The following is a 25,865-nucleotide window of genomic DNA, read 5'->3' as shown; positions in this document are numbered from 1 at the left end:
AATCCGGCCAAGGACAGTTGGGGGGCTGTGCCGTGGCTCCAGCCCTGGTCACTGGTAGCCAGCCAGTCGGAGGATGGTGGGGTAGTGGGCGCGGTGGGCCATGCACTTCTGGCTGTCAATAAAGATGCTGTTGGTTTTGACAGCGATGTCCTTCTCCAGGCTCATGCGCGTGTCCTCCAGGTTGCGCAGCGACTGCTCCGCTTCTAGAAGCTTCTCCTTCAGTGCTGAGAGGGACCTGTTCAGCTCCTCTACCTCACTCACCAGCCTAGGGGATTTGGTGGAAGGAGGTATGAGCTTGGCTGGCACCAGAACACCAGGCCTTTGGGCTGGGAGGGGCCGGACCTGAGAGTCAAAGGCTGGAAACCCTGGCGAGCGGTCCTGGCCCAGATGCTCGGCCATAAAAGGACCTCAAAGGCCCTAAACGTTAGCCCACAAGCTGAGCTGGGGCGTGGACTGGGGCCAGGGCTCTGTGAGAGGCCCGGAGGCTCCCCGAGGCTCCTATTCCTGAGGTTTGGAAGCAGGACGGACCCTTGGAGCAGAGTGAAGCCCCCAGTTTTCTGAACAAAATAAAAAAACAGGGAGGGAGGAACAGCAAGGCGGGTGGGGTGGGGGTGGTTTTACTCACAAGGGCAGCTCAGTAAGTTAGAAAATCAAAAGACATGGTCCCACCCATGGCCCCAGCCCAGGACGAGGGTCCACTGTGACACCAGAGGTGTGGACTGGTCTGCGAGGCAGGACTCAGCCGCTGAGACCCCGAGATTCCTCCCTGGGAAGATCGCTCAGCACCGGGTGAAGAGGGAAGTGGCCCGCGGTCCCTGGCACTCCAAGTCCTGACACAGCGCCCCTCCGTGGCCCATGCAGTGTCCAGCCGTGCTGGGAGGGGGTGGGGTGTGCGTGCGTGAGCTGTGCCCGTGTGAGACCCCAGTGTCTCCTCAACTCATCTACGGGTCTGTGTGCACAGGGAAGGGGTGTTCAGGGGGGTCCCAGAGGCTGAGGGGGCCTGGGCAGCACCTGGGTGGGGGTAGGGGTGGGCGTCTGGCTCGCCCAGGATGGCACCTGAACTGGGCGGTATCGCGGCACAGCTCCACATTGGGCCTCTGCGAGCGCTGGTACAGGCGGGTCTGCGCCACCTTCAGAGGCACCTCCTTGTCCCGGATCGCCTGCTTCAGCTCGGCAATGTTGTGCTCCTGGTCTGCGATCTCCCGAAGCGTCTGCACACAGGACAGTCCCCATGGGTCCCGGGCAAGGCAGGCTGCCAGCAGGGGCCTGGCCTCGTCCCTGAGCCCTGGGGCTGCCAGCGAGCAGCCTGTCCACTGCCTCTGGAGGAGGCGTGGAGGCGGGGGGGCGGGGGGGGGGGAGGGCGTGCACAGCTCCCTTGGCCCCCGCAAGAGCACCCAGCAGGGTGAGACAGGAAAGCTGGTGGTCAACAACCAGAGAGACTTGGAAGCAGCAAAAGCCACCCTAACAGCTGGGGTCAGAGCCCTGCCGGGCCCAGCCCACCTCCTCCCATCTTCTCTCCCGCTCGCACCTGGCAGTCCCTCCTGGTTAGTCACTCAGCTGGCAGTGCCAGTAGGCAAACACAGCGCCACCTGGGTTTCCATTGGCTTTAGTGAGGGTGCAGGAAGCAGGGGAGGCCCCGCCTCTGGGGTCCCTCAGGATGGAGGGGCAGAGGAGGGGCAGGGGCCAGGCCGGGTCCTGACCAGGGCATAGTGGCCAGGGGTGGCGGAAGAGGAGGGGCACAGGAGCCTGGTCTCTCTCTGGCTATGGGCACCCAGACCCCAGGGCTGGCCTGGACCTGCCTGGGTGTGGCTGGGGCGCATCGGCGCACCTTGTTCAGGTGATGCTCCAGCTTGTGGCGCGAGTCCTCCAGCTCCTCCAGGCGGCGCCCGAAGGCCAGGTTCACGGAGTCGCACTGCAGCCGCAGGTCCTCGGAGGTGTCCCGCAGGATGCAGTCAATGAGGCCCCGCAGGTTGAAGGAGGCCAGGCGCTCGCGCTCGGCGCGCTGCAGGTTTTCCTGTGTGAACCTGGCCCAGGTCTCTGGCGTGGAGGCGCTGTGGGCGGGGAGCGGGCGGAGCAGGGGTCGGTGGGTGCACCTGCCAGCGCTCTGGGCACCACCAGGCTCTCCTTGCGCCCCGGCAGCCCGCGACCCATACCATCCTGCGCCTCCAGCGACCACTACCCCAGCTCTGACAGGCGCCCTCTGCTGCACCCAGCGCCTTGTGCCTCCCCCACACCTCCCACCCCAAGCCCTCCCCACGGGCTGGGCTAGGATAGGCGGTGGTCTCGCGCTCCCTACTGGCCGCTCTCGGAGCTGCAGGCCAGTTGTCCTTGTCATTGAGTTTCCCGGGCTTCCCCTGACCCCCCACCTCCCACCCTTGCGTCTCGGCCCCGCCCACCCCACTCCACCCCTGGTCCCGTCTCCCTCCGCAGCCCCTCGGCCCCTCTGGTGCCTGTGTGATGCTGAGCACTTGGGCAGGAGACCTGACCGAAGCCCATCCCCAGGAGCAGAGCTGCAGGCTCTATGGTGAGGGCCTCAGGGCCAGGGGGAAGGGGTGAGGGAGGGGGCTGGGAGGACCCCCAGGAGCCAGACGGGATGAGGGGAGCAGGGAGGACAAGGGTGTGGGGACAGGGTGTTTGTGCGAAGGGGGACTGGGATGCCCACCTCTCCTCGAACTTAGTGGAGTGCGGGTGGAACTGCACCTCCGTGCTCTGGTTGTTGTATAGGGCACAGGTCTCGTCGATGTTGTAGGCCTCCACCTTGTCGGACCAGTCCATCTCGCACAGCTCCTTGTGCTCCCGGTTCATCCTGGGGGCAGCGGGCAGGGCTTGAATATGCGCAGAGGGGGGAGCTGGGCCTACTGGGGCACTGGGCAGGGCAACCCCCAAACAGCAGGCACACCTCATCTGCCCAGCGTAGGGTCCTCAGGACACAGCGGCCACCGAGCCAGCAGCGTCCAAGAGCAGCTGCCCCTCCTCCCCAGGATGCTGGCCGGGGCCACATGGACACCCAGGTTCCCCGGGCCGTGCAGGAATCCGCTACTCCCCCATCACCTGGTGCCCAGGGACAAGGCCCCGCCTCGCTGAGCCTCAGGGCCTGGTAACCCTGACTTCCTGCCCAAAGCCAGCCTGAGGGGTGGGGGGCCAGGGGTCACCCCGGGGGCTGGAGACCCACCTGATCTGGTTCACAGCCTGCATGATGGTCCTTTTCAGCAGCTCCTGAATGTTCCGGATGAGCTCAGCCTCCTGGGGGAGAAGACCCCGTCCCTGGTGAAGATCTGCTGACGGCAGGGCTGCAGGGCTGCTGTGGGCCCACAGTCAACCTCTTAGAGGCCCAGGAGGGGCTGAGATTTGGGGTGACACCCAGGGCAGCTTGGGGCTCAGCTGGCACTTGACCCCCGGCTGAGCGGCCTTGGCCTTGGGCCTTGTTGACCCCTGCTCTCTTTTCTGGAAAATGGGGCATGAACCCCACTCTTCCTCGTAGGTTTATTCTGGGCTGTTGGCCATTCTAGTTGGTGCACTGTGTGGGCACCAGCACCTCTAGGCTCTGGGGGCTGTCCCTGCAGCCTGCCCAGGGCACGGAGGGCAGCAGCCCCTGGACAGCCAGGCCGACAGCCTCTTCGGACTAGGAGCCCTCCTGAGTGGGGACTCCCCTCGGGGCCACGGCACAGAGCGGCCTCCCCCACACTGAGAACACAGGGGGTTCCCTGCCTCTCTTTGTGCTGCCTCCACTGCTTCATTTTCTATAGACAAACAGCCCTTTCCCCTCATTTGAAGTTTCGCCTCCATTCGTGCACTTAACCCACGTGTGTCCGGGTCTGTCCCCTGGTCTGTGTCCCTCTTTGTGCCACGCTCGTAGGTCAACGCAGTACTGGGCGTGACCTTGGCTCAAGACAGAGGGGCCACGTCCTGAGACTTGGGAGGTTCTTGAGCAGCTGAGTGTGGGGGGGCAGTTGTAGGGGGCAACCTGGGGGAGGGCAGGAAGGTGAAAAAAGGGACTCAGGTTCTGGCCTGAGCTTGGGGGGATGGTGCAGGGCAGTGGTCGGCAAACTGTGGTTCGCGAGCCACATGCCGCTCTTTGGCCCCTCAAGTGTGGCTCTTCCACAAAATACCACGTGCGGGTGTGCACATACAGTGCGATTGAAACTTCGTGGCCCATGCGCAGAAGTCGGTATTTTGTGGAAGAGCCACACTCAAGGGGCCAAAGAGCCGCGTGTGGCTCGCGAGTCGCAGTTTGCCGACCACTGGTGCAGGGGATGCCTTGAGCCTCTGGGGCAGCTGTGTGTCTCTGAATCCCTCACACACACCCACATCTTGTTCATAGGTGAGGCCCCAGGCGGAGAGGTGTGGGAACTGCCCCCCAGGATCAGGCTCCTGGACTGATTCTGCTTATGGGGCCGCCCTAGGACAGGTCCTGCGGGTTGAGGGTGGGGATCCTTGTGGAATAAAGGTAGCCTCCCCCCTTTTCTCGCCCCATCACAGCACACCCCTGGCTGGTGCCTGGGTTCCCACCACACGTGTCCTGGGGGAGGGCGCTCAGCCTCCTGGGCCCAGGGCCAGGCTTCATTTGCATGACCAGGGTGATCCAAGGGGCTGCCCAGCAGGCACCAGAAGTTGAGGTAACCAAGGGATCATTCAGCAGTTCGCATTCTCCAATCTCAGACGGCTGCCCCCAAGACTCACCCCAGCCCCTCCCCGTACTCGGGTGTATGGTATGTAGAGGGGTGTCAGGGCTGGTGAGGTGGACTGGCTGGGCCTCTCCCTGCCTCCGCAGCCTCTGCCTGTTCCATCCACAGGTAACGACCCCAACACATATCTTGGGTATAAATCCTGCCACAGCGTGGGCCCTGTCTACCCCCACCCCCGCCGTGTGACCAATAATTGGGGGCAGAACTTCAGGGGCGCTGGACACGAGATTGGGACAAGTTTCTGCCCCAGCCCTCGGATGTGTTTGAGCCCTCACACGGGGGCTCCCAGGCCACAGTGCCCGCAACCCAGCCTGTCTGGGCTGTGGTGCCCCAAGCCTACCATGGGGAGGTCAGACTAGACACACACCTGGTGGGAGGGACAATGCCTCTCTCCGGGGCCGCACCCTGACCCGCCCCCAGCCCAGGCTGCCCCAGCACCCAGTCAGTCCTAGTCCCGACCTAGTCCCAGCTTCTCTGTGCCTGTGTGTGCAGAGGGGCACGGGCACCAAGGCCTCTGCCAGCCCGTGTGATGGGGATACACCTGTATCCACCACCAGGCTCTGTGCAGGTCCTTCTGGCAGAAAGGTGAGGTTGGCCCAGGTGCGGGTCCCCGAGAGCCCGAGGGGTTCACACCTTCAGCAGCTCCATCTCCACGAAGTCGCGAACGAGGTCGGGGTGCTGGCGGCGCTCACGGCACTGCAGGTTGTCGGTGGCGATGGAGAAGGGCACCCCTGTGGCGTCCAGGGCGCGCTCCAGCCGCAGCTTCTGGGCCAGCATCAGGTCAGTCTCCGCCACCAGCTCGCCCACCTCCCGCTGCAGCTCCGACTTCCAGCAGTGCATGTCCTGCAGGCGCTCGCCCACCTTCCGGGTGGAGTCCTCCTGCGTGCGCTGCGCCAGGGCCCCCGTCTCCGCAGCCAGCTGCCTGCTCTCGTGGCGCTGCCGCTCCGACTGGTCGCGGTCGGCAAAGGCCTGGTGGTAACTGGCATAGCTGTTCTGGAACCACTCGTCCACCAGGTACTTGGCGGTGCGGAAGCCAGCAGTGGCCAGGCCTGCGGACGAGTGGGCACCTGTGTTGCGGGCCACATCGTACAGCTTGGGGGGCAGCTCGCACGCCGGCACTGTCTGCGGGGCGGGCTGCTTGGTCAGGAGCACGTCCGTCTGAGCCATGGTGCCACTGGCCTGGGCACGGGTGGGCGGGTAGGGCACTTGGCACGGTCAGCAGAGCAGCTCTGGCCTCTCTGTCCCCAGAGCAGGACGTCTCCAGGTCTCCTGGCGACAGGTAAATGCCAAGCCCTCCTGTTGCTGGGCAACAGGGACCCACCCCCAACAGCCCTCTTAAAGGGCCAGGCAGGTCCTAACCCCACCCGTCCTGGCTGGCATCTGTCAGAGGAGGCATTGTGCCTGGGGCCGGGCCTGTCAGCTCCTGCTTGTCTCACCTGTCCCCGTGGGGTCTCCCTCTGTGTAAGTGTCTTCGATGGGGAGTTGAATTCAGCCTCCATGGCGCCTGGAATCAGATTCCCACATCTGCCCCACAGGTCCTTCCCTGGGGACAGTACACCCAGGCCACCCAGGGAAAGGCTTATGGTTGAGGCCTGGGAGGGGGGCAAGCTGTATGCCCAGTGTGGGGCACAAACCCCCCTTATCCCCATGCTGGGCAGAGTTCCAATGCGGGGGTGATGCCCCACATGGGCAGCAGAGGGCGCCATTGGCTTAAAATGCCATGTGAGGGGCAGCCAGTGCCTCTTGCGTTCACCTCTGCCAGCCCAACAACACTCTGGCCTGGATGGCCCCTCACCCCTCCACCCCTTGGCTCCTCCCACGGGACCCCCCCCTTCACCTCCCAGTCCTCTTCTCCGGACATCCCACTCCCAGCATAACCTGCAGAAGCCCTGTCCCTCCGCCATCCTGCCCCTGTCCCACCCCCACTAGGGCCCCAGGAGCCCCAGGACCTCCTCAGACACACCAGCCTGGCTCCTGCGGCTTCGGCTTCGCTTGGAGGTGCCTCCTCCCCAGGCCCTGACCTCGGCACGGGCACCCCTCACTGTGCTTTAAACCTCGCAGAGTAGAGCAGTTGCTTCATACATGTGGTGTTGGGGAACCAGAGCCTGAGGCTCTCCCAATCCCCCCCGCCCCCCTGAGCCAGTCTGCCCTCGTGGGCAGGTCAGGGGCCCTCAGGGCTGGTGTGGCCTGAGGAATGCCTTCAAGCTTCTCTGTGCCTCGGTTTCCCCAGGGGCAGTGGACACACCGGGCCCACTCAGGGTGGGACCACTGGCCACCTCTGATCTAGAACCGGCTTTTCACACAGACCCTTTCCGCTGGGAGCCCTCTAGGAACCTCTAGAACACATGAGCTGGAGCAGAGCTCAGTGCCTTAGGAACGACCCTGGGCTGGCAGGGTGGCGGGTGGGGGCGATAGCAGTTCCAGAACCGTTTGTCCACCAGGTACTTGGCTGTATGGAAGCCGGCTGTGGCCAGGCCTGAGGACAGGAGCGCCCACCAGGGCCCGAAGGACCGGCCAGAGGCTGCCCTGGCCTCCACCCTGAGCTCCGGAGGACGTCTTGCAGACCCGGCCCAGGGCCAGTTGGGAAGTGGCTGCAGGGCCAGGGACCCCAGCCTGGAGCAGGGCTGCCACACGGGGGAATGGTGGTGGCCCTGCCCCCAGCCGGCGCTGAGGCTCCTGCAGCCACCGTGGCGGGCCTGTGGGTCAGCCCAGCCCCCCTGATCCCACCTTGCTTTATCCCTGGCCCAGAAATTGCGAGATGGGGAGACAGGAGCTTGTCCCTTCTCAGCATCACAGCCTCCGGCACTCCCCTGCCGTCCCGGTGGGCATAACGGGCCCCAGGTCACAGGTGGGAAGGCGGAGGGGCCCCGCGGGACCCAAGGCACTGGAGCAGCGACCTGGCCATCTGGCCTCCCGGACCCCCAGCTGTGCCGCCCCGATGTCCCAGCTGGAATGAAAACTCAAGGAGCTCTCCAGTCTCTGCACAGATGCACCTGCCGAGGCCGGGCCGAGCACGTCCCTGGCTGCCTCCCTCGGGGCCAGCGGAACATTTTAATAACAGGAGGATTTGAAGTGGCTCAGACAGCTCTGAGCTGGGCATGGTCACAGCAGATGCTGGGTGTCTGAGAAGCCAAGGAGCAGGAAGGGAAGGGGCTGCCCCCACATGCAGGAGCCCAGAGAAGGGACAGGAGGCAGGGGCACAGGCTCAGCTGAGGGATGCTCAGGAGGGCTTCCTGGAGGAAGGGTCCCCTCCACCGAAGCTTGAAGAGCACACAGTCCAGCCTGGGGGTGGAGCACCTTCAGGCTGTGGGGAGGAGGGGAGGTGTGTGCAGCTGCTGGTCCCAAGGCAGCTGTGGAGGCCCCCTCCCCTGGGGAGGTGTCAGGCGTGGGAGGGCCAATGGGGGAGACAGAGGACGTGAGTGTGGGCAGGAAGGCTAGGCAGGGCGTGAGGAAGCAGTCAGAGGCCTGGCCCCCAGCCCAGGTGGGAGGGAAACTGAGGGGGCCTGAGGACTTGCTCTCAGCTCCCGAGCCTGTGCCCCCGGGAAGTGGCCAGAAGGTGGGGACTAAGGACCACTGACGCTCTCCTGTCCACCCCTCACCCAGGGAGGGCATCACACGTGTGACTCACTCAGTTCATCTGCCAGGAAGTGGATACTCTGTGTGGCTCCCGGGCAGCTATGTCCTCCTCCAGGACTTGGTGAGGGGCAGGGGGCTCTGCCCAGCCCCAGGCAGCTGCCAACACCTTGGTCCGCTCACTCAAGATGTCCCCAAGCCTGTGGCTGGGCTCTGGGGCGTGTGACAAGGACAGCAGATCTGGATAACAGCACCGGGGCTGTGTGGCACGGAGCCTTCCGTGTGTGCAGCTCCTGGCGTGGCCAGCTCCCCGTCTGAGAGCCTCTGCCCTGGCCTCGCTCCTACCGGAGAATATCTTAGTGCCAGCCCCCGGCATGATGTCCTTTCTGGGCAATGCCCAAGGCCGTCTGGGCGGAGAGGCCGGAGCAGGTGGGAGAGAAGGCCGGGAGGGTCCAGAAACAGGTGAGCGGGCGCACCTGCCAGGCTCCCCATCCTGTTCACCCACCCAGAGAGGCCGGCGAGGAGGGGCTTTGACCTTCACCCCCCGCCCCTCAGAACCCCCTCCCTCCGGAACTAACTCCAGACATGTCCAAGCGAAGCAGTTTTTAGAAGAAGCTATAAAAGTCCAAAATGAAACAATGTGAAGGTCCCACTTGCAGGAGGCAGATGAAGGTCAGACAGTCGATGAAAAAGGAGGCGCTGGACACAGGATGGATCGACGTGGAGATATGAAGTCAGCTTTACAAAGAGAGTTCTGGCCGATGGCGCGGAGCAGGACCGAGGTGGAGGCCCAGCGCCAGCTGTTTTCGCAGGTGGCCTGGGCGCGGGCCCCTGCCTGCACCCGTTTGCCAGTCTGCAAAGGTGAGGCCACCAAGAAAGGTCAGAGAAACAGCACCTCGGACAGTGCCTAGCCCGTAGCAAGCCCCGCAGACACATTGGTTTTCATTATCACTGCTTTCTTTTATTGTGGTAGAGCACACACAACAGAAAATTAGTCATTTTTATCATTTTAAAGTGTGCGGTTGGGCGGCCTTTCGTACATTCACAAGGTTGTGAAACCACCATCTGTATTTAGTTCCAGAACTTTCTATAGCCCCAAACAGAAGCCCTGGCTCCCCATGCTCCCCACGCTCCCCGCCCCCAGCCCCTGGCAATCATCAGCCTGCTCTCCGTCTCTGTGCATTTGCCTGTCCCGGACGTTTCATGACAATGGAGCCACACAAGGCGGGGCCCTTGGCGTCTGGATTCCGTCACTTGGAATGTTTCCAAGGCCCACCATGTTGTAGGCCAGCAGGGCCTCGTTCCTTTTCGTGGCTGCATGCTATTCCGCTGTGTGGATGGCCCCGTTGAGTTCGCCCACTCGCCCAGTAATGGACACCTGGGTCGTTTCCGGGTGTGGGCTGCTGAAAACAGACCTACTGTGAACACGGACACACACAGTTCTGAGAGCTCGGACACTGTGTTCGGTTCTTCGGGGCCTGTTCTTCTTATCACCCAGATGCCACTTGAAAAGTCTCAAGGACCATGACTCTGAAAACATGGCAGTGCACCGAGGGGCTTCCAGCTCCGCCTTCCAGGGGTCTTGAAAATAATAAAATAATAAAATCTGCAGGACTGCCTGCCACACCCCATCAAACTAGGGACGTGGAAAATGTTCCAGAAGGTGGGGGTGTTTGCTAAGTGGGGCAGAGCATCCAGCGAGGGCAGGGACTGATACCATACCCTCAAGGGAAGGCCCCGGGGCAGCTGAGCATCAGCACCCCCCCATGACATGTAGCCCCCCAAGCTCCTGCAGTGCATGGACCCACTGCCCCCAGCGCCTTGGCAGCCCTTGGGGTCTGGCCCCCATGCATGTCATGCTCACCCTGGTGTCCTTCACGCTTGTCACCCTCGGGAGCCTCCTGACCTTGAACACTGTAGATGGGGGTGGAGCGAGGGGGGCTCCTAAGCCCGGCCCAGCTGACCGGCCTCCCAGCCCAGGAGTTTGGGGTAGGACAGCCAAATCCCCGACTTATCAGCTCAGCTTTATCTCCAAAACCTCCTACAGTTTCCCAGAGAACAAAATTAAATACAGGATTTCGGAGAGATTTTGCGTCTGCCTGAGCAGGGCCAGGAACAGGCTGACATGATAAGGCCGCTGACGCCTGGGCCGCGGGTGGGCGGATGGGTAGAAGGCACCCAGCCCAGCCCCCGCCCCGCCTGGAGCTCAGCAGCCAGGAGCAAGGACAGCCTGCCCACAGGCCACGGGTGGGGGTTACCAGGCCCCTGCACCACAGTCCCCTTCTGCCCCCACATCTGTCCTTTGTGACGACCCTTTCAGATCCCACGGAGGCTCGGTCACCGTGGGCAGGGCAGGACCTCACCTGCCTCCCAACCAGCCTTTCACAGATGAGGAGACTAAAGCCATTTCATGACCCAGGCAGGCAATGGGGGGATAGGATGTGGCCTCAGGGGCAGCACCATCCGGGGTCCAGGCCGGGGATTTGGACCCAAAGTGGGCAGACAGCCGGCCTGGGCGGGGAGGCGCAGGCTCCTCTCAGCAGCCTGCCCCAGTCATCTCTGGAGTCGGGGGGCTAGAGGGGTTGCTTTAATGACCCCCAGCCCTCCAGGAGGCTCTGAGGCCAGGGTGGCACCCCCGCTCTGAGACGGCTCCAGCTCTGGACCGGAGAAGGGCAGAGCCTTTGGAAAACACCTCAGGAACCTCCCAGCAGCGAGAGTCATGGGCGACCCAGGGGAAGAAGCCCGTGCGGAGCAGGAGCCCGGCTGGCACTGGGGGCTGTCAGAGCCCCTCTTGTCCGGCGGCCAGAGGACGCAGGTCGCTACCCAGAGCTGCTGGACACAGAGACCCAGGCCCCCGTGGCCTCCATCCGGAAGGACCCACAGGACGCCCAGCTGCACGGGCTCAGAGAGGCTCTGCGGGGCCTGGGCCTGAAGTCTGTGTCAGAAGTAAGGGTGGTCTCAGGGACAGTTCCCCAGGCCCAGCCCCTCCCCAGCCCCTCCTTCCCCCACCGGGCCTGGGCGCCACCGCCCGTGCTGCCTGCCCATGTCCACGTACCTCTTCTCCCGGCTTGTGTCCTGCCACCGGGTGGGCCCAGAAGAGCCTGTCGGGCTTTGGCACCTTCACCCCTCCCCCCTCAGCCAGGTGGGCCCAGCAGGCCCCGTGGAAATGACTGAACTGATGAGCCAACGCAAGCCAGTGACCACACCCACATCCTGAAAGCCCTTGTCCCGGTTGGCAGATCCTAGGGTCGGAGTGTAGATGGCAGGGTTGCTGGGCTGAGAGCATGAAGGGCGGCGGGGCAGGAAGGTACTCGCAGGCCCCCCAACCCTCTAGGCCAGTGATTTTCAGCTGGTGGCCACAAGAATTTTTAAAACATGCAACCCGACTATTTAGTTGGGGCACTGACCTCTTTTCCCTTAGAGCAGCGGTTCTCAACCTGTGGGTCGCGACCCCTTTGGCGGTCGAACAACCCTTTCACAGGGGTCTCCTAAGACCATCCTGCATATCAGATATTTACATTATGATTCATAACAGTAGCAACATTACAGTTATGAAGTAGCAACGAAAATAATTTTATGGTTGGGTCACAGCATGAGGAACTGTATTCAAAGGGCCAGAAGGTTGAGAACCACTGCCTTAGAGTGTCAAACAAAAAAAATGACAACAGCCAACACTACAATAGCCGTCTGGCATGAATGGATCAAAATTATACCTATTTCTTCTGTCAGATCAGCAGAAACATAATATATGTTTTGGTGTGCCGCAGAATTTTAGTGACTAGGTTCTGTGCGCCGTGAGGTGGCAAAGGTTGGAAATCGCTGCTCTAGGTGACTTTGCCATCCTGCCACACGGGAGTAACGGGATACACAGGCCCTATCATGGGGGCCAGGCAGGGCAAGGCCCAGGGAAGGTGCGGGGAGGGGCAGTGCAGGGCTGGGCTGGGGTTATTTTTAGCGGGGTGTTCAGGGGTGGTGGTGACTGTGGCAGGTCAGGCCCCATCGGTGGGACAGAGGGACCATCTTGACCCTGTTGGTGTGGCCGCCTGCCTCTCCCGTTCTCAGCCTCGGCACTGGCCATCCTAGCGGCCCTGATGCTGGGATCCAGTCCGGCAGGTCTCGGTGGGTGCTTGCTCCCCCGTCTCATGTCCCTTCTGGACCACACTGCCCGTGTGACCCCGGGAAGAAGAACTTGGAGGAGTCTGCCCCAAAGATGAGAGGGGTCCTTGTGCAGCCTGGGGGACACATGGCTGTCCCAGCCCCCACGCAGCAATAACCCAAACCCAGGCCAGCCCTGAGCTGCAGCCCGGGGGATTCAGGTACAGGGCCTGGAAGTGACCTCAGAGGGTGTCCTCTCACCTCCACTGCCCCGGGGGTGGCCGGGTCTGTAGCAGGCTTTGGGCCCTCCTGTCCTGCCTCCGGTGGCCCCTCTGCCCCCAGTCTCAGGTTCTGGGTGAGTCGTAGCCCAGACAACCTTGGACAGTCCCAGCAAAGGTGCTGGGGTTCGAGCAGCCGCTCTAATGCTAAGAGGCTGCAGCAACGTCATCTGCAAACGCTTCTGTCAGCTGATTAGAGGTGTGCAGGCTGCAGATAAGAGCCCAGAGGCAGGCACAGAGGACGGTGGAGGTATTCTCATCCACCCCTGCCTCCTGCCTGCCCCCCCGCCACCCTGCCCCTCTGGAGGCGCTGATCAAGGACACAGAGCTGCCCTGAAACTGACACCCCTCCCGGTGAGCCTCCCACCCGCTTGCACACTGTGACTTCTGGCAACCCCCTACCTCTCTGTGTCCCTGCTGCAAGCGCTGAGCCACGGTCCGCCCGCCTGGCTGCGGAGTGTCCAGCCCCGGCCTGGGCTGCAGGCTCCAGTCTTCCTGCCTCTGACCTCTGGTTTCCAGGGCCTCCTGGAGCCCACTTGCCAGATGGATGAAGTCTGATGCGCCCCCCCCACCCGCACCCCCAGAGCCCCAGCAGGCGAAAGTGGGGTCTGGGCCTGCGGGGACCTGGGATGTGTGGCCTCCTTCTGGGGGGGTGGGTTGTGGCCTGATGCCCGCTGGGGCTGGGCTGCTCCTACCATCCCCTGCCATACAAGAGGAGTCAGGGTCCCACCTGCAGTGTGACTGGGGGTCGCCAGGCCCCAACCCCCCCATACACAGGGGCCTCTCACATCAGCTTGCTGTGGGCACCCCAAGGCCTGTGGGACTACCACCCCCCTTATTCTCCTCCCTGGGGTGACTTTGGCAATGTCTGTGGGCATGTGGGTGTCACACTGTGGGGGAAGAGGTGTTCCTGCATCCTCAGCATCCGGTCAGCCGTGTGGCAGCGCCAGGGCGCCAACACCTGCCCCAGGAGAGGCGGCGCGGCTCCTTCCTGCTGGAGGTCCGGGAGGGTCTGCTGCAGACAGTCTCGCAGACAACACTTCGGCAGCAGGAAAGGATGTCTTTCCTAGAATTGCCAGTCCAAGTGAGTGCACGGGGTGCCCGTGCCAGCCTCCATGTGCCCTGTGGTCAGAGAACGCCAGCCCCTCGAGGGCCCGCGGCTGAGGGGCGGGCTCCACACAGCACTTAGCCCAGAGAGGCCTGAAAATAGGCCGAGCCGGACAGCACACCTCGCCCGGACGTCCTCACGGGAGCAGTGGAGGCTGGCGGAGCCACTTAGCTGATGGAGCCGGGGCTGCTCTGTCTCCACCAGGAGGGGGTGAGCAGCCAGCTAAGTGGCTGGAGGAGAAGGGCAAGGTCACCAGGCGGGCCCTGGGCCACACGTGAGCAGCTGCAGGCCCCTACCCACCCACCGGCCTCGGCCCAACAGCTTACCCTCATCACCCACCCCGTCCTTCCCAGGAGCCAGGCCTGGCCCTCAGCCCCCTCAGCCCCTGCACCCTCCGCCCCGCCCAGCCTGGGTGTCTGAGCTCGGAGGGCAGAGGGGGAGCATTGCCCTGTCTCCGTTCCCTGGCTTCGGGTTGGCTGTTGGAATTGGCCTCAGAAGTGAATTTAGCCCCTGGGTGTTGGTGTCTCACCCATGAGCTGAGACACCTGGTTGCTGGCCCTCTGAGCCAGTGGACAACCCCCCTAGCTCCACCTCGGCCTGGCCAGGGGGCAGAGGGGAGCTCCAGAGGCCGTGCAGCTGAAAGCAAAGAGGGACCGGGACCCAGGAGGCAGGGCTGAGTTGCTGCCTCTGAACTCCAGGAGCACCCAGAGCTGGGTCCGACATCCGGGGAGTGGTCCTGGAGTCCATGGAGCAGGGGCCATGGGGGGCACAGGGAGACCCTAGTCCCAGATCCTGAGCCCATTGGAGGCCCAGGGGAGACTCTGAAGTGGGGACAGGCCCAGGCCAGGGACCTCAGCTCCCAGGTCTCAACCCAGACAGGAGCCTGCACAGCCCAGGCACCACTGGGAACTGACCGTCACAAGGCCAGGCATGGAGGATGGCGTTGCTGGGCAACAGGGAGGCCCATCTCCACCTGGCCTGTGTCCCCACCCCTGGGAGGGGGAGGGGGAGGATGGAATCAAGGTGGGCAGCTCCCCCGCACTTGGTAGCACTTGGGTTCAAGACAGATGCCAATGACAGTAATTCAGGCCAGTTTTCCAAATCATATGAAGTGCCTAGTGTGTGTCGCCGCTCTGTTGGGCGCAGGAGTTAACGGGATTGGACGGGGCCTGGCCCTGCTGGCCCATCAGAGAGCCGTTTTCTGCCCGCCAGCGCACCTCGGAGCTGACTATTGGCCATGGTTCTGGCTAACGTCCTCCCTCTGGGATCCCAAGGGTGGCAGGGAGGTGTGTGGAGATGGGGCCTTCTTTGTGGGCAGAGAAGGGAGGCTGATGTTGTCTCTGCTGGGGAGGAAAGGTGCCCCCACAATATACAGAGGGCAGGTGAGGGAGCGGGGAGCTCAGGCTGGAGGGGCTGAGGGGCCTCTGCCTTGCTCCCAGTGCCCATTAGCACGGCCTCCCTCCCGTCCCCTGGGCAGCTCTAAAGGGCTGTCAGTCAGCAGAGGCATCGATCGCCCTGGGGTGGGATCAGACCGCCCTCCCCACTTGGCGCTAATGCACTGCATTATTGCAAATCTTGCTTTCCGTGAGAAGAGAGAGAGGGTGCTCTGGGGACCCGCCTCTGTAAGGGAGCAGGCGCTTTGTCCTAACAAACACCATTTGCTCAGATTTCCAGGAAGTTCCTTCCTGGAGGGCTCTGCCTGCCCCACGGCCCCTGCCAGCCCCCAGAATGCGCTGTTCCACCTGCCACGCACCCCCTCCCCGGAGGGCCCCTTGTCTGTTCAGGCTGACCTCAGGGGCCCTGAGAACCCCAGGTCATCCTCCCTCTGGAATCCCCTTCCCTTCCTCCCATCTCTCATCATCCTCAGGACCGGCCTGGAACCCCCTTCTTCAGGAAGCTCTCCTGCTGAGCCCTTGCTGGGCCTCTGGGCTGCCCACCCCTCTGCCCCCCATGGTGAGTGGCCCCATGAGCACATGGGCCTGACCAAGCAGCGGGGCCTGCAGGACTTGTGGGGCCAGGAGCTGCGGTCCCCACTGTGCTAAGCCAGCATCCCCCTTCCAGGTGGATGACCACTGCCAGAGTCCCGGAGGGGCCACCGCTGGCAGAAGCTCTGCCTGAAGTGGGCGAGGAGGTGTCTGGCACGTTGGGGCTGGCAGAGCCCCAGCCACCCCAGGGCCAGCGGACTGGCCGTTCTCGAATGAGACCCGGCCGAGGCACCGGAGAGTCACAGCTGCCCAAGGGCACACCCGGAAGTCCTGGAGGAACATGGGCTGTGGGTAGGACTTACCCGGTTGGAAAACACGGTGAGGGGGCTGTCTTCAGTAAATAGTGCTCCCTTTGTATATTAAAAATCAAGAAAAGCAGCGAAAGATTTAAAGACTCGTTTATATGCACTTTACATAAGACATTAACTGTGCATATTAAAGATCGCCATGACAGCCATTACGGAGGGTAGCGTATCAGTTCCCAGGGCTGATGTGACAAAAGACGAAAACCGGTGGCTCAACACAGAAAGTCGTACTCTCACCGTCCGGCGGTTGGAAGTTCTAAGTCAAGGCGTCTTGGGGAGGCGCTGTGTGTCTGACTCTCCTAGGAGGGTCCTCTGGCCCATCCAGCTCCAGGCAGCTCCCGGGGCCACTGGTTTGTGACTAATATGGACGTCGAGTCTGAGATGGGCTCAGGCTTGGCCTGCCCGCTGGACAGCTGAGGGTGGGGGCCAGTGTGGTGCATGAGAGGAGAGGGAAAGCGGGGTCCGGGCGATGCAGGGGGCCCCAGGATTTGATTTCTGTGCGGTGGGAAGCTGGCACAGGTGGGGCGCGAGCAGGGACCTGACCTCATTTGTCCCATTCACAGATCCAGGGAGGAGAGGCCACCTGTCCCCACGCACTCCCAGCTCTGGCCAGAGAGGGACACAGATGGCTGTGGTTTACTCTGGGAACGTGGTCGTTTCTATGACGACGGGGCCTCCTAATCTTGGTGGAGAATTGCTCATCAGGTCTGGGTTGAGGGGGTGGGGGTGAGCTGGGCCTCTACCTCTGAGCAAGGGGCAGGATTCCCACCGGGCACGCCCGCTCACTGGGTACCCTGGTGCCTGGGGCCCGTGAGGCAAAACGTCCTGGGCTCCAAAGTGGACTCGAGCTCCCAGGTGGAGAGCCTGCCCCTCCAGACAGCCCTGGAGACAAGGTGCCCTGCACATGGCGACAACACCCTGCCCCACGTCAAAGGCGGACACCTTTCCACAGTCAGACACACAGCACCCTGCCCTGCACATTGGCCCTCCTGTGGTATTAGTGATCAACTGCTACTTTTAAAGTCATTAGTGATGCATGAGGACCTAATGGGTTTGCCCTCAATTGTCCACGATCAACAGGGAGAGTCAGGGGTTGGTGGGGCCATCACCAGCCCAGCCCCCACCTCGGGCCCCACTGTCTGCTCCCCCAGCTCAGCCTGGAACCCCCGGAAGGTTCCTGAGACTCGGAGGCCCTGGAAATCATGTCTGAAAGGACAGAGCTGTGGGGATTAGGAGCAGGGGGTGCTCGGCTGTGTCCCTGGGTCCCCAACCCCCCATCCCCCCACCCCCCCATCCCAGCCACCACCCTGGGGGGCTGAGCACTCTGGCACGTAGCCCCACCCGGCCTGTCTACGTGGCCGCTCAGATCCTCCTGGAGGCATCAGAGACCTCAGCACACCCGCAGAAGGCCGTCCGTGGTCGGTGAGGCCCTGGGGTCACACGGTGCCTAGGAGAGGGAGGGTCCCCTGTCCCCTGCCTCGAGATTCCTCACTGCACAGTCTCTGCCACCAGACCCTCCCTGGGCCACGGACAGGGGAGGCCCAGAATGTGCTCATGTGAATGAATGAAACCCCACAGCAATCCAGAGTCTATGAGCCTCCTCTCATCCAGAGCCGGGGGTGGGGTGGGGGGGGGGGGCGGGGCGTGTTCCCTCAGCCCAGGGCACAGCACAGCCAGGGGGGGCGTCCCTCGGCCCAGGGCACAGTGGAGCGGAACTGTCCCGGATGCAGGTGGGCCAGGGGAGGGCAGCACTGTCCCAGCAGGTATGTGGGGAGTTCTGGGTGCTGGATGGGTGGCTGGGATGGGGACCTTGAGGCCAGGCCCTGGGCTGCGTGGGGCGGGGGTAGGCTGGGGCCTCCGCTCCATCTACAAGCCCCCAGCTCAGAAGGGCATCCGTCAGCTGCCAGCATTGGGATACACCAAAAGCACATTTCGCACTTAGAAATCTCACGCAATTTATGCTCAATCATAGGGAAATCCCGAATCTGTTTGACTCGCGTGTGGAAATTTACACATTTGCAGTGACCGTAATTCCTAATTGTGGCTGAGCACATCCATCTGCAATTCCACGGGTTCGGCAGGGTCCTCCTCCCAGGAGACCGGAGTTCTCCAGCCTGGGGAACCCCTAGACTCCTGAGGTTGCCAGCCTCTAGGCAGGCTAAGGCCTGGGGTGTCCAGGTGCCCCAGTGCCCAGCTGCCCTGACCTGAGGGGGAGAGGCTGTGCCTCAGTACCCTTGGAGGGAGAGATGGCCAGCTCAACTCCCTGGGCACCCAGCGCCTGTCCGGGGGACACCCTCATACCTGGGATGCCCTCGTTTGCATGAGGACGTAGAAGCAGAGGGAAAAGGGGTGGGCAGGGGGGCCCAGGTGTGTGGCCAAGGCACAGACAGCCCAGGGCCGGGGCGGGGGAAGCTGAGAGGGGCTAGGCCCGCATGATGGGTGGGAAGACTGAGGCTCCGTCTGCCTGCAGTTTGGAGGACCCTGCTTGCTGGTCTCCACGAAGGACAGGGTAAGCTCCTTCCCACACAATGCCCCTTACCCAGCCCCTGACACTTCCCGGCAGGAAGCACCCCAGCCCCACCCGGATTGGGGAGAAGGCCCCATGGGAGAGCAAATAGGACCCAGAAGGTGCTGGAAATCCTGGCTGCTCAGCAGGGCCCTGAGTGAGCCTGGCTGGGCCATCCAGTTCTGGCCAGATGAGGGGGTGGGGTGAGTGGGACCAGGCTGGTCCCTTGGCAGGCAGGGTCCACCTCCCGTTGTCCCAATGCCTGGTTGGAGACGCCCCTGCCCTCAGCCCTCGCCCTGAGGAAGCCCGGCAGGGTCAATGCCCAGGGTAGTGCTGGCCTCCAGGGAGAGGACGTCTCCGGCTCTGCCTCCCCCACAACCAACATCTCTCCTGGAACCCACAGGGATTCCCCGCGTCACCAGGGGCCCAGGGCCCTGCGTCACCCAGCATCTCAGGGGACAGCCAGGCACCCAAGATGCCTGGGCACTTATAGGGAAACTGAGGCCTAGGGAGATGGACCCTGGGCCCAGGGGTGACTCAGAGCACCATGCAGGGAGGCTCTGCTTGGGGACGCTTGCCGGCGAGGAAGGCTTGGAGAAGGTGGGCCCAGGCTGGCAGAGAACAGAGGCAGCCCCTTGTGCTGTTTAGGGCCCAGCAGGAGGCCCAGGGCCTGGGGTTTCACCATCACAGCACCCGGGCCTCCAGCTCTAAGCCACTGGGAGAACTTGGACGGCCCCTGAGAGCACAGACAGCCCAGGGCCCGAGATCATAGGGCTCAGCGCTTTCCCCCTCCAGGGACCCATGGCTGTGGCCCCTGTCACCCCCGGGCACGGGGCTCCCGATGCTCCATGAAGAACACTGTCCCTTCCTGCCGTCCAGAACAAAAGCGCCTTCGCAAGTGGCAACGGGTAAATATTGAATCCTGGGGCTCCTCCACCCCGGGGAGCAGAGACGCAGCCAGATGCGTTTGGCGGTTGCCTGGCAACCCCTTGTGCCGGTGCAGGTCTGTCCTGCCTCCACTCAGCACCTCCAGCTCCGCTGGCCTGAGGAGCTCCGCTGGCCTGAGGTGGCGGACTGCAGTTGGAGGCCACTGGGCAGCCTGTCCTCTGTCTCTACCCCAGGGCCTGGGCCCCACTCTCCCTCCCTGTCCCAAAGCTGGTGAAGGGGCCTTCGCAGCGTTCCGGCCTAAGACTTCAGCCTTGTGTCCCCCCAGCAAGGAGGAGCTGGCACGGCCCTCTTCCCTGAGACCACACTGGCTGTTCTGTAGGATGATGGACTGGAGGGAGACCAGACCTGGGCTGCTCCCCGACCCCGGGACCCCCCACCCCTCCATGTTGGAAACACGTGCCCCCAAGTCTCCCTTAGACTGAGGGCAGGAGGCCCCGTGTATCGCTCCTTCTGCGTGCAGCTCTGTGAATGGGGCCAATGAGCTAGGTAGGCTTAGCCGTGGGAGCTACCTCAGGTGGGCTGGGGCACAGAGAACCCCTGAGTGGGCCTGGGGAACGGCCAGGAGTCCCTCACTTGATCCACGCAGCCAGGCATCATGGAATCTGCCTCATGTGGCAGGTCCCCCACCCCAGTGACAGGCCCCACCGGCTGGGTGCTTGTACTTGCCTGGGAACCTCCTGCCTCCCTTAGGGGAAACCCGTAGGTTTTGCCTGGGAAGCTCCACATCACCTAAGTAGCGGAGCCCACGTGCCGGATCATCTGGGGATTCGTCCACTTCCCGGTGCTGCCCCGTCTGGTGGGGAGAGGGCCGGACACCACAACCCACCACACGTCAGTGTGGGTTTCAGAGTGAGGCGATGGTGGGCAGAGAACGGGACTGGTGGGAAGGGGAGAAAGTGGGACCTTGCAGGCTCCAGGCCTCTGCGCCCTCTTCCCACCCTGCTGCCCAGGGCTGCCCTCGCCCTCCACAGGCTTGTGTTTGTGATTGGGCCCTGGACTGACCTGTGGGCCCCTGGAGGAGAGAGGGGGGTCTTGAGGTGGAAAGAGCCCTGCCTGGCTCCCCTCTGGTTATCTCTGAGGGAGCTCTCAGCAGGGAGCTGACGGCTCAGAGAGACCCAAATTTGGCTATTTGTTGGAAACAGAGAAGCAATATTTGCATTTCAAGGCCATCAGCCCTGGAAACCAAATATTTTCTTTTGGGATCAGGCCTCGAGCCACAAAGAGCAGACTCGCAGACCTGATCAGACACCCCGACCCTGCCTGCTTGGGGGAGGAGGTGAGTGAGGACTAAGTCAGGGGCCCTCGTCACCCCGTGCACCCACCCCAGAGGCCAAGGGTTGACACACACGTCCTGATGCCCTGTGGCCTTTTCCGGGCCCACCCTGGCCCCTCACGGGGACACACCACCCACACACACAGGGGACCATCCTTCACCAGAGACCGCAGTGGGGTGTAAATAGCCCAGCCCCGCCCCTGACCATGACCACCCCGCAGCAAGTATGATTACTGAGCCATTTCACAGGTGAGGAAATCGAGGCTCAGAGGGGTAAGTCAGACAGCCAGCGGGCAGAGTGGCCAGGCGAGTGTCTCTGCCCGTCTTCCGGCCTCAGAGCCCACATCAGCTCCCCAGTGGCCAAGAAGGACTGAGCCCAGTTTGCCTGAGTCTTGGGTGGTCGGCACAGCTGCCCTCTCCAGTGTCCGCCGTGGGAGTCGGGCTCCATCATGGCCTCTCCCTCCCTGTTCTGTTTCTCCTTCAGCTCTGGTCACACCCTCAGGTCCAGCCCAGACCTGACCTGCCTCAGGAAGCCCCGGTCACCTGGAAGGCAGCCATTCGCCTGGCCTGGGTGCGGGCTGTCTCTCCCGGTTCCCCGGGGTCTGTAAGACATCAGAGGGACCAGCCACCCTGCTCACTTCCTCTTGCTCCGAGCTGACATTCTGCAGACCCAGCTCAGCCTGGCCACGTGGGTGCCGTGTGTGGGAACCCGCCCCCATGGTCATGGGGCCCTGCCCTGGGCAGTTGGGGGACAGGGACCTGGGACACCAAGTGCCCCTCCCTCCTCATCCCCGCACAGGGAGGCCGTCTGGCCGTCTTCTGCACACTGGCCAGAAGCCACAGCTGTCAGCAGGCCCGCGGTGTGGGCCACAGAGGATGTCAGATTCAAGGGCGCCCAGGCCAGAGGTCTTGCTGGCCCACACAGAGTTGATGGAGGCCCTGGGAGGAGCGGGGATTTGCTGAGAACCCTGTGGAGTTGCTGGGCCTTGTGACTGGACAGCCCCACCCACTGTCCCATCCTACCAAGTGCTCAACTTGGGAACAACACCCGTTGGGGCACTTGTGGGTGGGGGAAGGAGGGCAGTAAGTAGGCCTTCCACTCCACCAGTGCTTTCGTGGGGTGGGGAGCAAAGACCAAACAGTTCCAACGTTTGGAAGACTGATGGGGAGAGAGGTAAAGGGGAGATCAGTGGTTCTTAGCCTGTTGGGGGCCAGGCGGTCACAGACCCATGTCTTGGGTCATCTGAGGAGGGTCTCTTCTCTCCCCAGGTCAAGGCCCACACCCTGTCCTCACTCCTGTGGTATCAGCCCCACCGTGGACTCTGTCAGGAACCCTGACCACAGGCTCAGCCCCATCTGCCCGTAGACATCAAGGAACCAGACGCAGACTCTCAAGGGGCCTGGGCTGCAGCCATCAGCCCAGAGCACTGGTGAGACCCTGAGTTTGCTCCCCACCTCCCCAAGCCACCCCTCAGCCCCCACTTGATGGAGGTGACCCCTGGACAGTGGATTGAATTTTGTCCCCATGAAAGATAAAGTGTATATCTTAATCCCCGGTATTTGTGAATAGGACATTTGGAAAAAGGGTCTGTACATTATCAACTTAAGACGAGGTCATTTGGGTGGCCCTGATCCAATGGCTAGTGTCCTTATAAGAAGAGACTTAAAGATGCAGACACACAGCAGAGACTGGGGTGATGAGGCCATAACCCAAGGATTGCTGGTAACACCAGGAACTGGGCGGACAGGAAGGATCCTCCAGACTGAGAGGGTGAATCTCCATGGTTTCAGGATCCCGTAGTCCCTGGGATCAACAGCCCTGTCCTCCCCCAGCTCCCTGTGACTGTCCCACCAGCCATCTGCCCCCAGGCAGCCCCCCTGACTAAGAAAGCACTGAGCCAAGTCTGGCCCCCGTCACCCCAAAAGTCTGGCCCCCGTCACCCCAGAGTCTCAGAAGCTAGGGGATCACAGGGCCTCGAGCCTGGCGGTCCTGTGGAGAGCTGGGGTCAGGGCTTTCCTTTCCTGCAGTCTCATGTCCCCAGGCCAGGCCCCCTGTGCTGTCTGCTGGGTGCCCCAGCCCAGAGAGGGCAGGCAAGGAGCACCAACTGCAAGCAGGTTACTAGCTACATCAAGACAGCCTCTCAAAGATCCTCACAAATGACCTGGGTACAGGGACAAGCAGGAGGGTGACAGTGTGTGTAACAGGGAATTGGCCCAGTCCAGGCAGGCTTCCTGGAGGAGGCAGCACCTCAAAGCCTTACAGGAGCATATGCAAGGCAGTCCCATCCCCCAGCCCTGCTTGGCACATAGTTGGCACTCAATAAACAGGGTCCCAAGAAGGGCACTGGAGACGTCCTCTGCATGCCCAGCCAGCAGAGAGCTGGACACGCCTCCGGTCAGCCCTGATCATTGGAACGCAATCATCCCTCTGAAACGACCTTCTTGAGTGTCCGCTGTATCCCTGGAAGGTGGGCCTGGTGTCTGAGTCTCTTCTTCCCGGGTGGGTGGAGCCTACCCCCCATCTTCAGGACCTGTCTCTCCATCTCCCTGTGTCTCCATGCTCCCTGTCAACTCGTCCTGTTTAAATATTTAATCCGGTTAAATATTAAACCTCTTCCAAGTCCCAATTACAATCAGATCGATTCTCGGCTGGGCTGTGCTGCCAACCTGGCGCTCTGACTTTACGAAGTGTAGGTCAGCGTGGGGGTAGAAGGAGGCTGCCTGGAGGTGGAGAAGGCGGGTGGGCGCCTAGCACACAGTTGGCTAGGCAGGAAGCAGGTGGCCTGTGCCCCCACCCCCTACCCCCAGGCATGGCCAGGAATAGGAGAGATGTTTCTCTACAGCCCAAAGCAAGAGTCTGTCCTGAACTCCAGGACCTGGGATCACCTGAGCCCAGGCTGCATTCTTGCTTTCCTGGCCACAGTGGGAAGTGGATGGAAACACTCCCTCGAGATGGGAGTGTGGGCATCCCACTGGGAGAGGGGATTTTGGGAGCTAGCAGCTTTCAAATTATGCCGAAGAGGACAGAAAATAGCAACGCTAACGGCAGATCTCTCTGAGGTTGAACATGCAGGTACCACGCGGCCTTAGGCGGTTTTATATCCGCACAGTGTGGCGTCCTTGGTGCATACTTTGCAAGTTACCATTTCCCTGTGTGTGAGAGCTGCCAGCGGCATAGAGGGGGCTGTGTTTATATATGTCCAGCAGCAGCTTATTATAACTATCATGGAGATAAAATGTAGCCCACAGTAATAGTGATAAAATACATGACTCTGTTATAAACCCCACGTGGCCAGTCCATCCTGGTGGGTCTCCTCTGCTGACTTCTGCTTTAGTGTCCAGAGCCGACTGGAGGTGGCAGAGCTGCACCCCCGTCCACCCAGCCTGTTGCCATGTGACCCACTGTTCATCTATTTCTCAAGTTATATTCGTTAAACTGAAGCCACTCTCATTCCAGCACTAGCTGGAAGTCTACATCATTTAACGTTTCGTGGAGGTTGTGTTTAACAAGCCATTAACCACATTCTCAAAAAAAATTTCATTTTTTATTTTTTCATAATGCAAAACCAGATTTATTTGTACACACGTCGATGAAGGAAAGCAGCCTTCTGACAAATGGAGGAGGTTAAGACTCTTAAGTCGCTGATTTGGGACCTACCACAAGGGAAAGACTTGCTTTGTTGCCTTCAGATGTTGGGTCTCTTTACCTAACGCTTCGGCAGGCTTTTCCAATGGGGCTTCCTCCTCTCAGAATTTTAACCAATGGCCACATGAGTGGGCCTGAGGCTGCTCCATCCATACAGACACCTCAGATGCCTGCAGATCCGCCCTCCCACTTTCCTGGTCACCGCTGGTTCCCACAAAGGCTGTGAGGCCAGGTATGTGGGACTTCCTTCTAGCTGTCTGTTCTGCCCCCTCTTCTTCTGTCTGTCCCCTAATTTTCTAGTGACTTCAATTTGATGATAAATCTTGATATCTGGTTGAGAAACCCTCTCTTGTTTACTTATTTGTTTTTAGAGAGGGAGGAAGGGGGAGAGTGAGAGAGAGATCCATTGCCTCTAGCAACACAGATATGTGCCCTGACTGGGAATCAACCCTTGACTTTCTGGTTCTCAGGACAACACTCCAACCAGCTGAGCCACCGACCAAGGCAGGAACCCTCCCTAATTCTTTTTGTAAATTGGTTTGGCAACTCTTGGCCTTTTCATCCAGGTACATTTTAGGGTCACCTCGTCAAGATCCGAGAAACATTTGTTGGGCTTTTGACGGAAATTGCATTAAACTTATAGGTTAATTTTAGGAGAATTGTGATCTCTGCCACAGTGAGTCTTCCCATCCATGAACATCGTAGTTTTCCATTTACTTAGATCGTTAGATCTTTGAAAACATTTTTAAAAATTATTGTCCTTATAATTGTCATGTGCATCGTCCTTCTCAGTGCAGTTCCTTCTCCCTGAATATGGTTCTTTCCGCAGAAGCCGGGAGTGGAAAACCCTTTCGTCTAGATCAGTGGTTCTCAACCTTCTGGCCCTTTAATACAGTTCCTCATGTGACCCAACCATAAAATTATTTTCGTTGCTACTTCATAACTGTAATGTTGCTACTGTTATGAATCGTCATGTAAATATCTGATATGCAGGATGGTCTTAGGCGACCCCTGTGAAAGGGTGGTTCGACCGCCAAAGGGGTCTCGACCCACAGAATGAGAACCGCTGGTCTAGATGAATCTGAGCATCTTCCTGCCTCCTGCTGGTGGTGAGCAGAGAAGCAGAGAACTCCCTGCCTGCAACTCCTCCCTCTGCACTTTGGGGACACTATTCTGTCATCTCCTGGACTCTCATTGCCGATGAGGTGTCTGTTGTCAGTCTGTTTGCCGTTCCTCGAAGCCATCAGACTCTTCTCTCTACCTGTCACTAAGATCACTCCTCCCTGGGGTCCTAGGTCCTCATCTACCTGAGCCTGGGTGGGAATTTGCTCCTATTCATCACATTTACTCATATTTATGTTTGGGACTTGTGTCCTCGCAGGGCAGAAGGGGTGAGGGAGCTCTGTGGGTCTCTTTTATCAGGGCACTAATCCCATTCATCGGGTCTTCACCCTCATGCCCTC

General features: G+C 61.2%; 2 protein-coding genes across 2 annotated transcripts in view; one reads left to right on the top strand and one right to left on the bottom strand.

The window, feature by feature from the left end:
- Positions 1-48: 48 nt before the first annotated feature.
- LOC102430274 (tektin-4) lies at positions 49-5,852 on the bottom strand. Its single transcript, XM_006104924.1, has 6 exons — positions 5,319-5,852; positions 3,173-3,243; positions 2,663-2,806; positions 1,829-2,051; positions 1,057-1,211; positions 49-265 (listed from the first exon to the last, which is right to left on the bottom strand). Exons 1-6 carry the CDS (start codon positions 5,850-5,852, stop codon positions 49-51), a joined length of 1,344 nt encoding a protein of 447 aa, XP_006104986.1.
- A 3,167-nt stretch (positions 5,853-9,019) lies between these two features.
- CACNA1H (calcium voltage-gated channel subunit alpha1 H) overlaps positions 9,020-25,865 on the top strand; it is a gene marked incomplete at its 3' end in the record, with an annotated part of 83,445 nt that continues 66,599 nt past the window's right edge. The window contains exons 1-2 of the mRNA XM_006104932.1: positions 9,020-9,119; positions 11,065-11,204. Coding sequence (XP_006104994.1) covers positions 9,020-9,119; positions 11,065-11,204 — 240 coding nt within the window. The remainder of the gene's footprint in view (positions 9,120-11,064; positions 11,205-25,865) is intronic.

Source organism: Myotis lucifugus, unplaced genomic scaffold, assembly GCF_000147115.1.
Source record: "Myotis lucifugus unplaced genomic scaffold, Myoluc2.0 scaffold_622, whole genome shotgun sequence".
Lineage (NCBI taxonomy): Eukaryota > Metazoa > Chordata > Mammalia > Chiroptera > Vespertilionidae > Myotis > Myotis lucifugus.
This window is presented reverse-complemented; position numbering and strand designations above follow the sequence as displayed.